Source organism: Pieris napi, chromosome 1 (assembly GCF_905475465.1).
Source record: "Pieris napi chromosome 1, ilPieNapi1.2, whole genome shotgun sequence".
Lineage (NCBI taxonomy): Eukaryota > Metazoa > Arthropoda > Insecta > Lepidoptera > Pieridae > Pieris > Pieris napi.
Genome location: NC_062234.1, coordinates 7,239,076 through 7,256,612, shown reverse-complemented (window position 1 = coordinate 7,256,612; position 17,537 = coordinate 7,239,076). Strand labels below are relative to the sequence as shown.

General features: G+C 31.8%; 1 protein-coding gene across 1 annotated transcript; it reads right to left on the bottom strand.

Annotated features, from left to right (window-relative positions):
- Nucleotides 1-1,730: 1,730 nt before the first annotated feature.
- On the bottom strand, nt 1,731-17,421 carry LOC125054397. Its single transcript, XM_047656305.1, has 27 exons — nt 17,168-17,421; nt 16,996-17,105; nt 16,770-16,860; nt 16,170-16,355; nt 15,683-16,065; nt 15,443-15,511; nt 15,217-15,382; nt 14,872-15,045; nt 14,252-14,406; nt 13,861-14,017; nt 13,665-13,774; nt 12,987-13,077; nt 12,467-12,649; nt 11,122-11,504; nt 10,984-11,052; nt 10,690-10,858; nt 10,110-10,289; nt 9,591-9,781; nt 8,127-8,319; nt 7,944-8,053; nt 6,378-6,468; nt 5,864-6,046; nt 5,055-5,443; nt 4,245-4,313; nt 3,035-3,200; nt 2,406-2,585; nt 1,731-1,977 (listed from the first exon to the last, which is right to left on the bottom strand). The coding sequence occupies exons 1-27, from the start codon at nt 17,313-17,315 to the stop codon at nt 1,817-1,819; spliced, it is 4,557 nt and encodes a 1,518-aa protein (XP_047512261.1). The 5' UTR covers nt 17,316-17,421; the 3' UTR covers nt 1,731-1,816.
- Nucleotides 17,422-17,537: the final 116 nt, after the last annotated feature.

Below are 17,537 nucleotides of genomic sequence, written 5' to 3'. Positions count from 1 at the left end.
CATTCAGAGGCACGTCGGCGGTGTCGCTTAACATCGACTCGGCCTCCAGCCCGTTTGTCCCCAAAAAACTTGTCTTTGACATTTAATGTTGTACTATTCTAAATTAATGTATATTATATTGGATAAAACTGGATGGAAAAATTTAATAAGACAAAATATGTGTGGAAAAAGTTAATAACGACAACTTATTTTGGCAGTTCTACAATAAACTAATCGCTATTCCAACGATTCGTAGTTTTGACTTCAAAACACACCATACAGTCGTTTAACTATTTCTTCTATAATATATATCTACTACTTATTTTCTAATACGTATTACAGGATATTGCGTTGTTTTTGCTCCGAACACTTTATGTGAATCCAGTGCTGACTTTTAAACTAATGCATATTACGAACATTGTTGCTTGATAATACCCTAACGGAACTCGTTATTAAAATGATGTTAAGATAAATAAAGTTTATTACAAATAAATTATATATTCTTACGAAGACGGGTCGACTGCAATGTTTCTAGATTTTTCCACTAGTTAGAGAACTTTTCAGCAGGCTGAAATGTGATTTCTGACCGCTTCGGGAGAGGGTCAATCACTTATTAGAAAATCGTAATTTACATAATGTTACCTTAGTTTTCAGGAGGCTGAAGGATTTTTTCAAACAGTTTCAGAACAAGTGTAGTCGAGTGGTACACTTTTCAGGAGACAGGACAGGACGATCATAGGGAGTTTTCAGGCGATTTCAGGCCTAGTTATACCCATTTAATGAAGGAATATTCTAGACTGAATTTTCTAGGTGTGAGACAAGGACGGTACGATACGTGAGAGAGAGGGAAGATCGGCACCTTCTCGAAGCTAGACCGAGCACTCTAGAACGCCGTACGACAAGGACGGAGCAATGTGCGAAAGAGACAAAGAGTACGGACGTTCTAGAATTGAGCGATCGCTACTCAGTAGCGCTCCCGCCTAGAGAGTTCTTGAACATCGTTCAAGACTATTCCCAGGGATATATAAGCAAGCCAAAACGCGACCAATTAGTTCAGTTTCGAATGCGATTTCAAGGATTTATCCCTTAGATCTCCACCGAAGAGATAAAGTGCGAATATAGTGAAGACATGTGATAAAATACTGTGTGAAGTGCGTGTAATTAAAGTAATTGCAGCTCCTTACAAACGTTGTATAAAAAAATCATGGTGATTAAAAAGTCCGTTCCGTTCTACGCCCTTGATTTGAGAACTAGCACTAAATGTAAAGTTAGAAGCATTTCATATACATTTCTTTTTTTTGACGATCATAAGTGTACAATGTGTTACCTATGATTAAATGATTTTTGAGTTTGAATTTGAATTAGTGACAGTATTTTGTGTTTGTGTAATCAGTGAATTTCAGTGCGTAATTTCCAGTTTTTAGTGTATACGAATTCCTCGTAGATTTAGTTGAAAATAAACCCTTGAAGAATGCAACGGCATTTTCTATCCGATCCCCTAGCTCGTAACAATATCATCAGATACTATTTCCACGCCAAGCCTTCGGATGAACTTCATCCTTATCGGTTCTGAATTCTTCAAGATTATATCAGCTGTCAAACTTCCAATCTTCACATTTTTCGTACTTTATAATTTTATCGTAGATATTATTTATTAAAAAATAATTATGTAAGCACGGAAAGCTCACATACGAGTTATTTAGTAATTTAAAGGACGCTAAAATAATCCTAAATTATACGTAAAAAAGGAATTAATAATCCGATATTTTATTTAAATACTAAAAAACTAAGGTTTAAACAATCTAATATAAATAATCTATAGCAATATGTTTAATCATCAATGTCGTTTAATAAATTTAAGGTATATAGGTTTTGAATTTCGTAAAACTAAATCAGCTATAAACTCAAGATCTTTCGACGTTGTAACTGGTAACAGCTTGTAATTTTTCAGTAAGGCTGATAGTGCTGACTTCATTTCCATCATTGCGAACTTTTGACCTGCAATAAATAATGATTGATAAGAATAACCAAGACAGACCCGTATAATGTGCTAACCGGGTATAACTGTAGCCAAAAAAAATTACTAGGCCCGAAGTTTGCCAAACCTAGATCTTGCCAAGATTCATAACTACCAATATTACCTACCTTCACTTGCACTCGCACTCCTCTACTGTTTCATTTAAGAATAATTTAAAACAACTATTAATGTCCTAATCCTTATATCTTTCTTCTTTATTATAGCTAATAGTTTGTTTGTCGTTCTCCGGATTTATAAAAAATTGTGCTGTCATGTTTTGTTTTGCTTTGCTTTTTTTATTTTTTATCAGTGAAACTTTTTGTGGATACACCCAATGTGTTTTTTTAATGTTTTAACTTTTTATATTGTATGGAGATGTATGTGTTTTGTATCCCAAATAAATAAATACCTATACAATTTCTCGGTCCTGCACTGAAGGGGATATACGAGTAAGGATGTCGTCCAACACTATTTTCAGGCAGAAAACGGTCAGGATCGTATTTTTCAGCGTTCTTAAATAAGCTTTCCTGGCGATGCATGTCGTATATCTGAATGTGACACATAGTTCCCACAGGTACTGTGTAGTTACCTGAAAATGTTTTAGTAGATATGGTAAAGTATAAAAAGATACTGAAAACGTGTGGTTAATTTTCTTTTCTGTCTTTACATATACTACCACTATATATTTTTTTAGCTTACACACATATATGTCGCAGATTCAACGCGATTAATAATTACAAAATTGTCACTACCGTCGTCCGACATTATTACTTAATATTTAAACACAGTCAGTGCGCACGTCCGGCGCAGGCGCCGATCAGAGAGCAACTCTACTCAAGTACTCAACGATCGATTCTAATCGTGTTCTTTTATAACATAATCTCTGGCATATACATTATAGATAAACTTTTCAACTATATAAAGACACTTAGGTTTGCACATTTTTAGTGAAAGATCAAGCAAGATACAGTTCATTATAAAGAAATTCGCGTCTCAAGTCTTTAGATAATTATAATTGTTATAAAAAAAGATACTTACTCAATTTAACTGTTTCACTCAAAGTGCGACTAATAAACGGAACAGGCGGGTACAATCGCATACTTTCTTTTATGCATCGCTCCAAATAATTCATCATTGTTAAATCTTCTAAAGTAACATCTTCCCTTCCGTTAAATATACTTTGCAATTCTTGATAAACTTTTTCCTGAGAAGAAATAAATTGTTTACGCTCTTATTAAGGAACATGGACTATAAATAGTAGGTTGTTTGTTACACCGGCTTGTTCCATGTAAAATGGTAACCATGGTAACAAACACGGTTCTCATCAATCTTTTTTCCGAGGATCTCAATTAAAAAATAATTCAACTCTACATCAATAATTACACCAAACAACAATGTATGTTACCCGTTTTATACACAATAAATAATGGTTATGTACTGACATGAGATTAAAGTTTAAGTTTTATTAACAATTTTCAATACTATCCAAAGCTTTAATCAAAGCAAAAATAAAAAAAAAATTGTAATTCGCTGCTAAAAATTGTGTTTATCATTGAAAAATCTAATTTTTTGTCTTTTCTGCGAGTATTTGCAATCAGGTCTAAGGCTATAAACGAATCTGTCCTGTGGTGCGGTCATGTGGAGTGCCGAGTGGCTTCCCATTTGAAGCATCTACTCATCTTTTGCCTAGAGCAACTGCCGGTCTTGTCACTCTAGAATATGGTTACGTTTTAGTGGTCTCACATACTATTTTATGGTGAATTGGCGTAAGTTCGTTCGGGTGACAGGTTCACCGCTCTTTGTATTTAACTGCCAGTCTCGAAATATCTATATAAGAACATACCTATCAATAATATAAGATTATCACTGTTTGAAAACAAAATTGAAATTTTTTATGAATAATAAGACTACCCCGACATAATTTAAATAAATAAAATATCTATAGATATAGAGAAATTCTGCATATAATTACCTGAGTAGTGTAGGTGTAGTCGCTTAAGTGTGGGACTGATGGTGCTGATGTGCAGCAGGAGTTTTCTATGCGCATTTAACTCGTACAGCGAAGGTTAAAATCGTGAAAAATACGTTGTTTTAGACCCAAAAATACGACATGATTTGCACAAAAGGTCAATGACCTACTTATCTTTAGAAGAAAATAAGGAACGGAAAAAATAAGTAACGGTGACCATCTCAGACCAAGGCTCGTGTTGGGTGGTAGTGCCACATGATTATTATACTTTATAATTACCTGAACATCTTGATTCTCAGCTAATGTCAATAAACAAAATGTCAAACCGGCCGCTGTTGTATCATGGCCCTGAAATACAATTTATTTTTGTTTATTACCAGGACATTGCATCTATTTCTAAAATAGACGAACAGATGCATAACAATCCTCTAATGTAAAGGTGACTCCGTATGCCTCTATGTACTATAGTGTGATAAGAATTCGAGCAAAACACAATTTTGGTTGTTCGTTTTGCCAAACAGCATGTTCAAACTGAATTGTACACGGATCAAATCTTATTTTATCATTAACTAAATTTTAGTAGTTATTTAACATTTTTAGGTAGACTTCGATTTTTTTCTGGATTTTATCTGTTATTGATTAATTACTTGATATCAAATCTGAATAATACGGTAATTCCTACAAATAAATAATGAAAAAATATATAATATTCTATAAGTACACGACCTCTACAATAGAACTTTAACTATCTTTTACTGAGATAATCGTTATTAAAAAAACTAATTATCGTGTGAGTTCGTAAAAATAAATATCGATCCAGGTTAACTAGAACTCACCCAGCTTTGTTATTTGATGAAGATGAATAATGCTTTATTGGGGTTAAAGTAAATTGATCCTTGAAGCTTAAGCACGACGTGATAAATTGTATCTTTAGTATATAGGTTCTCATGTAAGTGACTATTGTCTGTTATGAGAATAAATAAATGTCTTTAAACCTAAAGGAATTAATTGTGTCATATGGAATGAGTTCTATTCGGCTGAATTTACGTTACCTAATATAACGTTATATTAATAATATTGAAGCTTTACCTCAAACATGAAAGTGTTAACTTCTTCTAAAATCCCATCATCGTTAATAAGTCCTTCCTTTTCAGCCGAGATCAGCAAATCTAACATTGCTGCACGTCTTTTCTTCTTATAAACGTAATTATCATTGTCAGCTAAGGTGTCGCTTTCTATTTCATTATTTTGAAAATTTTGTTTCCTTTTATTAATAACATTTTTGATAAACGTATGAATTATCGATAAATATCGCGCCTGTTTGATGCCAGCAGGACTCAGGTTAAACAAAAAGTCTGGATAGAGGTAAATTCGAATGAAACGATGAACAAAAATTTTAATAGTTTCGTATACTGCGGTCTTATAAGTAAGACCTGAATACATGGGATCTTTGTCAAGCTCTACCCCCATTGCACTTTCTGTAAAATAGAAAAATCACATAAAGATAAGAAAAAGATAAAAACTTTATTACACGTAATAAAAGCGAAGTATTGTTAAAAAAAGAGTGTACTAGCCTCCACACTTGGATTCCCTGTATCGTGGCAAGCCATTCTATTCCATATGACATATTAATGATTTTAGGTAGGTACTTGACGTAATATACGTATTCTACATAACACCTTAGTACAGTTTTATAATTATACTTCTATTGCACAAAAAATAGCTCAAGTATCTGCTACGATGTTTTTAAATTAAATTTAAAGAAGTAAAACTAGACTAAAATAAGTCAGTGTTGATCACTCAAGAACTTATTACATACCGTGACTGATAAAATATGTAATGTTAATATCTTTTTAAGATTTATGTATAAAGTATGTTTGTAGTAAAAATTAACATACCACTTATAGAATTAAGGGTGTATTCGCTCAATATTGGAACGATATTGATGGATTCCCCACTGTTTTCTTCCATTACATTCACCAGCTTCTGGCTGTTTTCTTCAATTATGAGAAAATATTTGCGTAAAATGTTGAAATGAAATGCTGATGTAAGAATTTTTCTTCGTTCTTGCCATTTTGATCCTTGAAAAATATAGACACTCTTTATTATCTCTTTGATATAGTAAATAGTTTTGAAATCATTGCTGAAACATTTTAGCGTTATGTAGGCATACACAACAGCCTGTTATTACAAGTTCAAAAACCAAGCATTATAGATCTCGGTTAATTTTTACTACTTTTCTACATTCACTATTAAACTGCTTGAATTCATTTCACATTTTTGATGGGACATTCTATTACGATATTTAATTAAAATAGCCATAGTACTAAAAGTCTTGGGATAGCTTAAAGCAAACATTTTTAATTTGGATTAGCATGTAAAAAATAGTTGAACCATAACAGAAATTTGTACCTTTGCTTACTAATAAACCGTCATGAAGCCACAGTTTAAAAAATTTATAAATAATACTTTTCTCACGATGCTTCATAGTTGACATGATAATCTGAAAATAAATATACCTAATCATTTCCAGATATCAAATTTATTTGACCGCAAATTTACTAACCTAAAACTATACATAACACAAAACTAATATACTAATAATAAAAGCTGAGACATTCGATAAAAAATAATTTAAATTACAAAACAAAACTATCAATGATTATTAGAAAATTATTACATTTATCGTAAATTAGATTGCTTTAGACGTATGATGGGATTGTGTTAATATCATTTTATATAAAAACAACTCCGAAATAATGTATTATTTTAGAACATATTTAATTGCTATAATATTTTTAGGTTTTGTTAGTGCACTTTAAGCTTTTGTTTAAGTGAGTCAACCTATATGATAGGTTATATACTGTAGAGGACTTTTTTATAGAACTCTTAAAGAGGAACATAGGAGAAATCATGTCTTGCTCTGCTTCTTCGTCTTACTAGTAATTTGACACTAAATGTCCCTCCTCGATAGTCAAACCAAAAAAATTAATAAACTCTACAGCTTATTCGTGGTACATTAAGCGGCACACTACTTACTACCTACTAATAGAAAAGTATTTTGGTCTCCGTTCAGAAATACCTTATCAATAAAAAAATTAAAAACATCACAAATATAACAGTTATGTAAGCTTACGACATTAGAATGGGCAAGATAAAATTATCTCCCTATTAACAAAATGTTAAGTGCTGAAAATAAACATAGAGATACAGAAATTAATATCTACTTAATTTCGAACTTCTTCCTAATATACAATAATATTATTGAGCAACTCATGGCCCCACAGAATATAAATGAAATAATCAAACTTGTTTTCATGTGATAAAGTTGATGATGATGAACAACACAACATTTTCATACCTCTTCTTGTAATGTTTAAATTATATCTTATTTTTAGTAAGTTCTTATACCGTTAGTACTTTTACATACAAATGTCTTGGTACTAATTAGTGACAGATTGATGGAATTATAAAATGTTGTAAAGTATATTTACTTGAGTAAACAAATTGGATTCAGCAGCGAGAAATATGATCAAGAAAAAGAGGGAATATTTAAGAGTGATCTGCCTATAATACTTAAGAAGAGAATTTTGGACTCACACCTTATTCCATGTCTGACATATGCATTCCAAACATGGAAATTTACAAATAATACAAAAAAAACAATATAAATACATATCAACCAGGCATGGAAAGGAGCATGCTAAACATTAAAAAGGTACACAAGATAGAACACACAAAAATTAGATCAGAGACGAAAGCAATTGATGTTTTAAGCCACACAAAAAGTGAAAGAGGGTGGGTCACAGATAACAAGTGGACGAAAACAGTAAATTTATGGTGAGGCCCATCTGGCAAACGCTACAGAGGCCGATAGATAATAAATGTATCAGAAAATAATTTAACGCTTAAATAAATTAACAAGATAAAATTTAAAAAATTCACACTAAGACTATTTAAGATGTTAAACGGACATACCTCGGCGTCACTGGGATTATAAACATGAACTGCTGCTATGGATAAACTGTAAAATCTAAAAATTCCATTGAATTTTTTAGCACAATCCCTGGCTAACTTGAACAAGCCGACTGTAACAGAAAAAAAATAGCATACTACGCTACGCAACGCATTCTTGTGACAGAACTATCAAAATCTTTTTACCTGAATCCATTCCAAAAGCAGCAGTGGAATTTCCAAAGAAAAAGACATCTTTGAAGCCTGGAATTTTCTTTATAGTTCTAGCGTTTTCATTCAAATTAACGAACACTTCCACTAAACATAATATCAACACTAATGTGAATACTATAATTGTAATCATTTTTTTTACATCGAGAACACCGTTCGTTGAACGCGACTCGCAAATAATGCCCAATTAATTTATGCTAATTTTTATCATCATCTCCCTATTATATGTAGATATTTAATAATACGACGTATATTTAAGTCTGAACTTGTCGATTTATTATATTATTACTGTTTACGTAACCGCCTGTACCTACTTCAAGTAAAACATTTTATTAATATTATATTGTGAAAACTCCTTTTAAATGTGATAAAACTATCTAAAATTGTTGCGGGAAAATTATTATTGCTTGACGTGCAATAAACGTGTAAATTCCATAGATTGTAAGAAGATGGTTTCGTATAAGACAGGAATACATTTAGGTTCGAAAAATAAGGTTAGCAACGCACTCGAGCCTTTTGGCAGAGTAAAATATGTATGATTCATCCATTCAGAGGCAGGTCGGCGGTGTCGCTTAACATGGACTAGGCCTCCAACCCGTTTGTCCCTGATAAACTTGTCTTTGACACTTGATATTATTATTCTATATTACTATATATTATCTATATATATAAAAATGAAACCCGTTTTCTGTTGTCACGACATAACATGAAAACGGCTTGACCGATATGTCTGATTCTTTTTTTATATTATACCTTGAAGTACGAGGATGGTTCTTACGGAGAGAAAAATTAAAAAAATTTAGTGAAAAAGTCTAAAAACAACACTTTTCTATATTCCCATATAAAATATTCGTAATAATATTTAAAGGCAATTTGAACTTTAATACCATAACATAAAGTTCAAGTGTTAGTGGAGGGGTTCCGGGAAGGTAATTTTTTATTTTTTGACATAATGTATTTGTTGTATTATCAACTTTATTTTTTTTATCTTACTTGCTAGACCGGTGTCCCGAATAGCAGAATAAGTATTTAAAAAAAAATAAAGAATCGACTTTTAGGCGGTACGATGTTCGCCAGGCCAGCTAGTATTAGATAAAACTGGATGGAAAAATTTAATAAGACAAAATATTATTGTGTGCAAAAAGTTAAGAACGACAATTTATTCTGGCAGTTCCACACAGTAATCGTAATTCAAAAAATTCGTAGATTTGACTTTAAAACACATTAGACAGTCGTTTAACTAATTCTTCTATATATACTACTTATTTTCTTATACGTAATACAGGATATCGGGTTGTTTTTACTTTGCGCACATGATATGAATCCAGTACTGACCTTCTGAACTAATTGATACATCACTATCTTTGTTGCTTGATGATTCTATCGCAACTCGTTATTAAAATGATGTTAAGATAAATTAAGTTAATTACAAATAAATTATACATCATCAAATTTAGATCCTATTTTCATGCCAAGCCTTCGGATGAACTTCATCTTTATCGGTTCTGAATTCTTCAAGATTATATCAGCTGTAAACTTCAAATCTTCACATTTCGTGACGGGATTAAGTTCAAATCTTCTAAGTATGGATGATAAAACTAACTTCATTTCCATCATGGCAAATTTTTGGCCTGAAATTTTATTGTTTGATATGTACGTTTCATAGGTGCATAAAATATATGTGTGAGTGTTTTGTTGGTAGTTAACTTAAAACAATTATAGTATGTATAGCCTTTTGTAACAAAATTGTAAGAACTTAATAGATAGAAAGTCAAGACCCACTTGTTACTACGGCACAAAAATTGATATTTAAACATTTCTGTATGTTATTCTGTTTACCAATGATTTTTACTCTAATCTTACGCGCAGTCGACAAAACCATGATGTCAATTTTTTTTTTCGCATCTATTAACTCTTGCTAATATTTATCTAAAATTAATAAAAAATCAATAAAGTTACCAATACAATTTCTTGGGCCAGCACTAAACGCGATATAGGCGTAGGGGTGCCTACCCACACTGTTTTCCGGCAGGAAGCGGTCTGGATCAAATTTTAAGGAATTCTCGAATAAACTTTCTTGCCGATGGAGGTCAAAGATATGTATGTGGCACATCGATCCTTTGGGCACGACGTAGTTACCTGAAATACAACAACTTTATTACCTGACGACTTTGAGGTCGGCGGTCGCTCTCAAATCAGTCGTGAAGCAGTCATTTTATTATTTGGCATTCTGATAAACAATTAACTACAAGCTCCCACCTTTTCAGAATGCCAAATCATAAAATGACTGCTTCACGACTGATTTGAGAGCGACCGCCGATACGAAAACCGCTGTGTGAGTTCGAAAAGTGAGTTACAGAATTGCAGGGCTGTATTTAAAAAGTAAATAAATTCCTTAATATATTGTGAAATTATCTTTATTATGTCAATAAACACCAACCTTCAATAAATTACTTGTGCATGAAGCACAAAGAGGAATTTAGTACATTTTTATAATAATAATTTATAATATAATTGGTGTTTGTTTATTAGACCTTACTTAAAGTGACGGCTTCTGGTAGTTTTCGACTGATAAATGGCACTGGTGGATACAACCTCATGCTTTCTTTGATGCAGCATTCGAGATAATGCATTGACGATATATCTTCCAATGTAGCGGTTCTTGTGTCTCCAATAAATATTGTTTGCAGTTCATCTACTACTCTGTTCTGCAATCATTAATAATAACTATTGATTTTCCTGTCCATCGTGACACCACATTGTATCACATAAATTGTTACTTTGATCTTAACATATTTTTTTGTAATCGAAGTCATGGGTTTGAAACTGGTACCTGTATAGCTTTATTCTCTGCTAACAACAGTAGGCAAAACGTTATGGCAGATGATACGGTATCGTGACCCTGAAAACATATTTTGTTAATTTTAAGTGACTCATTAATTAATGATATCAAGAGAGTTTTACTGCTTACTTCGAACATAAAAGTGTCTACTTCTTCTTGAATACCAACATCATCTGTTAACCCATCCTTTTGTGCTGATATTAAGAAGTCTAAAAATGCTGTCCGGATTTTCCCATAGTGTAAATCTTTATCAGTTTCGTCATTTACAACATTCGTTTCTGAAATATCTTTAAGCTTTTCCTTTCTATTTTTTATTACGTTCTGAGTAAAGTTATGAATGGTGGATAGAGATTTTGTATGGCGTTTGTATAAAGGCGTTAAACGAAATATGAAATCTATAGCAAGTGGTATGTAAACGAATCTTTGAAACAGTACATTTTTTATATCGTGGATAGCGTCTTTGTACATTTTTCCGCCAGCGTCCTCGTTTAGCTTTGTTCCCATCGCAGTTTCTGAAAATAAATACTGATGTTTGAAAATGTTAAAAGGTTCTAAGGTTTAATTCTAGAGGCTAGTTCTATATTGTGTTGGCTTTATTGATTATGTTGTATTACAGTAATTGGCGACGCTAAATGTACACTACTTCACGGTAATAGGTAATATTTTGTCATTCTATTGTGTGAAGTATAAAATAATCTGTTGTCTCATGTGCGAAGAGCCGTTTCTTAACAAATTGTAATTTGTTGAAATTTATCGATTTATAGATTAGAAATCATCATTGTAACTGCACTTTAACAAAATAAGAAATCCGGAATATTGGAAATAGTCAAACGTAGCCATTGCAACAAAGAAGGAGGAGACGAATTGGCGAAGTTAACGCCGATGAAGCTTCAATGCGCTCCTTTATATGACAAGTATCCTCATCATAAAGAGTAAAACAATAGAAGAATGGGGGAGGAAAACAGACAATCTTAAATAGTGTTTTATACCGGAAACAAAAACAGCACACAAAATAAATTAAAATTAAGATCTACTGCTCGGATGGTCCAAATAATGATAGGTCACGGATGTTTTGCTCAATACCTAAATAGATTAAAACTTCGGGCCAGGGCTACTGAGATAACAAGACTGAACAAACATCGCTACATATACATGCTGCTGGGCTGTCCGGCGTTTTGGGCATCCAGGTACGAATTAGAGCAGAAAACAGACGTGGCTCTGACAAAAGCTGCATTGCACATAATGTACCTAGAGAGTCTATGTGAATGGATAGTTCAGAAACTTCAGAAAATATTAAACAGTCTTGCAGCCTGCTGCACCAAGTGGTTCAGCATCCCAAGGAAGATAGTCCCAGCAAATCAAAGTAGATACATGAAATACTCTATAATAAAGTCTCTTCCGAGCTAGGGATGAGGTTGAAGTAAAATTTAATAAAAAATATATTTGTATTGTAATTTTTTGGCATAATATTTACCGCAAATGGTTGTCAAAGTAAATTCCGATATGACAGGTGGTATATCCGTTGATTTTTCATTTGTTTTATCTAATACTTCCAAAAGACGTGCCGTACTGTCCACCATAGCAGGGTAGTATCTTTTTAAGATATTAAAATGGAATGTTGGTGTAAGAATTTTTCTGCGTTCTTGCCACTGTGCTCCTTAAAATAAACAACGGTAATGTGAACTAACCTCAGCTACAAAATTTAAATCGATATCACTGACACATTAAATTTGTATTTCAAATAATAAATATAAGAAAGTGCAAACGGGCGATATAATAGGTAAATAAATATAATTTTAATACGTAGCATAATATACGTATTAAATATAATTAATAGTTATTGAAATATTGTATCTGTTTCTCAAACACTAGCGTCCCAACATGGATTCGCACGTGTAACCGTGAAATTTATAATATTAGTATAGATTATAATATATAATCTTTATATTTAAGTATATCGCGTGTAAGAAAAGTTAATAGACATAGTAAAATACCTTTGCTAACGAGAAGTCCATTTTGTAGCCAAGGTCTCAATAACGTGTAAATCATACTTTTCTGATGATATTTGAAAGAAGAAAGTACGATCTGTAATATAAGACTTTATTTACAAAGCATTAACTAACTTTCTTTTATCTTGTAGTCCGTCAATATGTGCTTTTTACTGTAGTGGTTTGAATGTTCTACCACAAATCACGAGAGTTCAAGTACCAACCCATTCGGGTTCGAAAGTATATAAGAAGGAACTTCGCATCCGATTCACGCGGTATAACTATTTATTTACAAAAGCCTTGCCAACACTCGACACATGAGATTTAATGTAACAAGCATTTATAGGCAAACATAACAAACACGAAGAGAAAATTATAAAAACTAAAGAAAAATTGATTTCAAAGTTTGAGGAGAGCTACTATGAATATCAAGACCTAGCTCGTCTATCAGAATGCTCAATCTGGGTTTTATATTATTAGTCCAAAAGGCGTTTAGACAAATGGGATGATGGGATGCCTGAGGAATCTAGAGAGTATACAAAATTTAAATTTAGTTTGAAGGTTGGACCTGATTTTTAAGTTTTAAACGCAAACGATATATTATTTTATTTATTATTATAATTTTTGCATACACATTATTTCCTAGGTACTCATATTCGTATTATATACGATATAGTGACTTACTTTTGCATCTTCTGCATTGTATATATTAATACAACTGTTTGGATAAACATAAAATCCATATATGCCCTGAAATTGTGATGCCCAAACTCTCGCCTTAGCGAATAATTCCTCTAAAACAATTTATTCATTTAAAATATTTTAATAAGTTAAAAACTTTATATATAATTTAAAGAAAATAATAATACGTTTAAGTTACCTGGCGACACTAATATTTCTAATGCGTTCCCAACTATAAAATTAAATCGAAATCCTGGAATTTTTCTCATCATCTTTGCTGTTTTATTGTAATTAAATAATATATGCAAAACACATAATATTCCAAGAATGAAATACACAGATAAAAACATTTTGGTTTATTTCCTTAAAAATCACTCTTAAAAAAACTAAACATATTTTTATTTAAGTAGTGCTTAAAACGTATTAATCAATAACATTCTTACGTAGGTAATAAAATAATGTAAGGCATAAATTTTTACAGCATTCGTGGTTAATAATGCGCTGTAAAGTCACGATTATTTCTTACATAACACTTAAATTGAATGACATTTGAAGACAGTGTTCCTAAAACCTAACATGGATTATTATACTCGTGTTTCAAATTTGACTAAAATAGGCTCCTTAGGGCGGAGTATAAAATCGGCAAGATAGATTATGTCGTCTGGTTTCGTAATCGGTAGGACTCTATAACGTCGTAGCACCGTAGATAAAGCAATTTTCATCTCCATCATAGCAAATTTTTGACCTGAAAATGGTTTGATATATTTACTTATTACTCATAAACTCATTTTGTAAAAGATAATTAGTTAAACTACTCTTGACACAAGCGTAAGCGTAAGCAACAATTATCTCCAATATTTATTACATATTTTTTTGAAGGGTTTTGATCAAGATCTAAGGTTTTAAGTAAATTGTAAAAGTATTTTCTTTCATATATATCGTTCGTTCAGAAAAACTAATTATTTAGTGTGCAAACTAATAAAAAAACTAGCACTAAACTAAACTAAAAGTAGTGAACTAATGAACTTTTTAAGTGTTCGTAAAGTCAAAGAAAACAAGCCACAGCCGTCTTAGACCAAAAAAAACAAAAGTATCTAAAAAAATCAAAGTAATGCGTCAGCAACAGAATACTGTCAATAAAATATATATAGAAATCTGAACAAGGGAAACAGGATTATGTTAATATTATATGTATGTATATTATAGTCACCAATACAATTCCTTGGTCCAGCACTAAATGGGATGTAAGCGTACTGGTGCCATGTTGGTTTCTTCATAAATCTTTCTGGTATAAATTCAAAAGGTTCTCTAAACTGTTGACAGTTTAGGTGTAGTTCTCGAATCATTATGTTCACATCTGTACCAGCTGGGCATTCAAAAGTAGCTGCAAAGATAAGATATAAAAAAAATATTATTAATAATATATAAAGCAAAATTGTACTACTGTTCAGATTGGAAAATAGTTTTCAGTTGGTTAGTCCATTTAAACAGTATTAATAATGCAAGAAAAATATTGCTCTCTATGCAAGCTATATTATTTTAGTATTAAGCTTACCTAACTTAAGTGGTTTCTCAATTCTCCTAGAAATGAAAAAAACTGGTGGAAACATTCTTAAACTCTCTTTAATGCAACATTCCAAATATTTCATTTGTGCTAAATCATTTATGGTCGGAAATTGGTCGTAGCTGAGAATTTGATTCGTTTCTTCTACAATTTTGTTCTGCAAAGTGTAAATCATTAGATAGTTTTCTATGTATGAAATATTCCACTACTTACCAACCTGAATATCTTGATGGTTTGCCAAAATCATAAAAGTATATTGAAGTGCTGTAGCTGTGGTGTCGTGGCCCTTAAAGGATAGGACACATGTTAAAAAAAAATCTAAAAAGAAGAAAGATAATTTACGAACACTACTAATTTTCACGTTTCATGACTGTATATAGGTTTTAGTCAAATAATCTAATTGTAAAATATGCTTTTTGAATATCATTGCTTCTACTTACAAAACAAGATCACCAACCTCAAACATAAAAGTGTCCACTTCTTCATTTATACCATTAGTATTAATAGTGCCATTTTTCTCAGCTTGTAATAATATATCTAACATAGCTAATCTCTTTTTCCCATAAACATTTTGGTCTTCATCATATTCATCAATTTTTTTTTTCATATCAACGAAATCTTCTCTACGTTTTTCAATAACCTTGTTTCTAAATGAACTAGTCATGTCTAGAATTCTTTCTTGACTTTTTCCAAAATGTGAGAATCGAAATACGAAATTAGAATACAACCAAACCCTTTGGGCTCGATGGCAAACAATTGATCCCAATTCGTGTATTGCATTTTTGTAAGTTTTGCCGAACTCTGATGTTTCTTCATCTAACTTGGTTCCCATTGCAGTTTCTGAAAACGCTTTTATCACTTAACGTACCTTTCTACAAATATATCCATGATCATTGTCAAAATTATTAACAGGGGACATAAAACGAAATATTTCACGTCCTCACCACATATAGATTTAATTGTAAAATCAGTTACTATATCCATAATATCAGTTTGGGGCTTCTCTGTTTCGAGTTTGATTCGATGCACAAGTTTCGCGGAGTTTTCAACCAGAATTGTGTTGAAGCTGCGCAGAATGTTAAAATGGAAAGCTGGTGTTAAAATTTTCCGCCGCTCATGCCACTTTTCTCCTAAAAAGCAATGTGACTATCTAAATAACTAGGATGCAAATACTTGGAGTTAATCAACTACAAAATATATATGTTTAAAAGTTTAATTATTTATTTATTTTTTTGTTTTTTTAATATATCCTGTCATAATATATGTAGATAACAGAATAGATTATATGTTGGAAGAAGTATAAAATATAATAGAGCAGTGACGTATACTTCATCAATCTTTTATTTTGGGCAGTATTGCACAGAAGCTAGTGAAGTCAGTGGTCTCATAATTGACAGCCACTAATAACCATAAGAGAAAAAATTTGTCAAAGTTCTCCTTATAATATTATTCTTCTTTTATAACAATGTCGAGAATTTTTGTATGCATCTATTTCCGATCGAAGCGACTTTTAGCAACTATAAAAATATTAAAAGATACTATACCATCGCTCAAAAGCAAGCCATCTTGAAGCCATGGCTGAATGAAACCGTACAAATATCCTTTTTTATTATACTTGGTCCCAGATATTAGAATCTGCGATAATAAGTGATTATAAATAGTTATTCTTTTTCTGCCCATATTCTCTAGCAAAAACCAATACAACATATTGCAATAATTGCTGACCATGTATAATCTAACTTGACCTGTCATGCACTATTAGGTACATACCTCAACGTCTTCAGGATTGTAAACAATAACAATTTTCCTAAATCCCAATTTCACTCGAAATATTTTTTTATATTTATTACATAACGTCGAAAAATATCGGAATGTTACAGCTGCAAAACACACAGATCAATACATGGATGTATTAATAATTATTTATCTTTAAAATACATACCTGAATCCGTAAGAAAATCTAAGGTATTTTGAAATAAGAAAATCCCACGAGGTCCAGGAATTTTATCAAAACTTTCATTTTTCATTAACTGATTCAAAGCAATGAGCAGTATAATTACTAAAAATAGCCACATATAGATAGCGAACATTGCAAAGATTTAATTACGAATAAAAATAAAGATTGAGACAGACAAAGGAACTCATCGCCTATGTGAGAATTTATAAACGAATACCTGATAAGCCAACATTATTACAGTAAAAATGACCTTTCACCCTTTATCGGCAATGTAAAGAAGAATACACAATATATAACGAACGAACCGGTGCATTAGAATGCCATTTCAATACTTATGATTCTGTCGTGTTGTCTT

Coding starts and splice junctions, on each gene's coding strand:
- LOC125054397 (XM_047656305.1), bottom strand. CDS start 17,315: ATGTTCGCTATCTATATGTGGCTATTTTTAGTAATTATACTGCTCATT. Junction 17,106..17,167: donor AGATTTTCTTACGGATTCAG/GTATGTATTTTA, acceptor TGTGTTTTGCAG/CTGTAACATTCCGATATTTT. Junction 16,861..16,995: donor ACAATCCTGAAGACGTTGAG/GTATGTACCTAA, acceptor TTATTATCGCAG/ATTCTAATATCTGGGACCAA.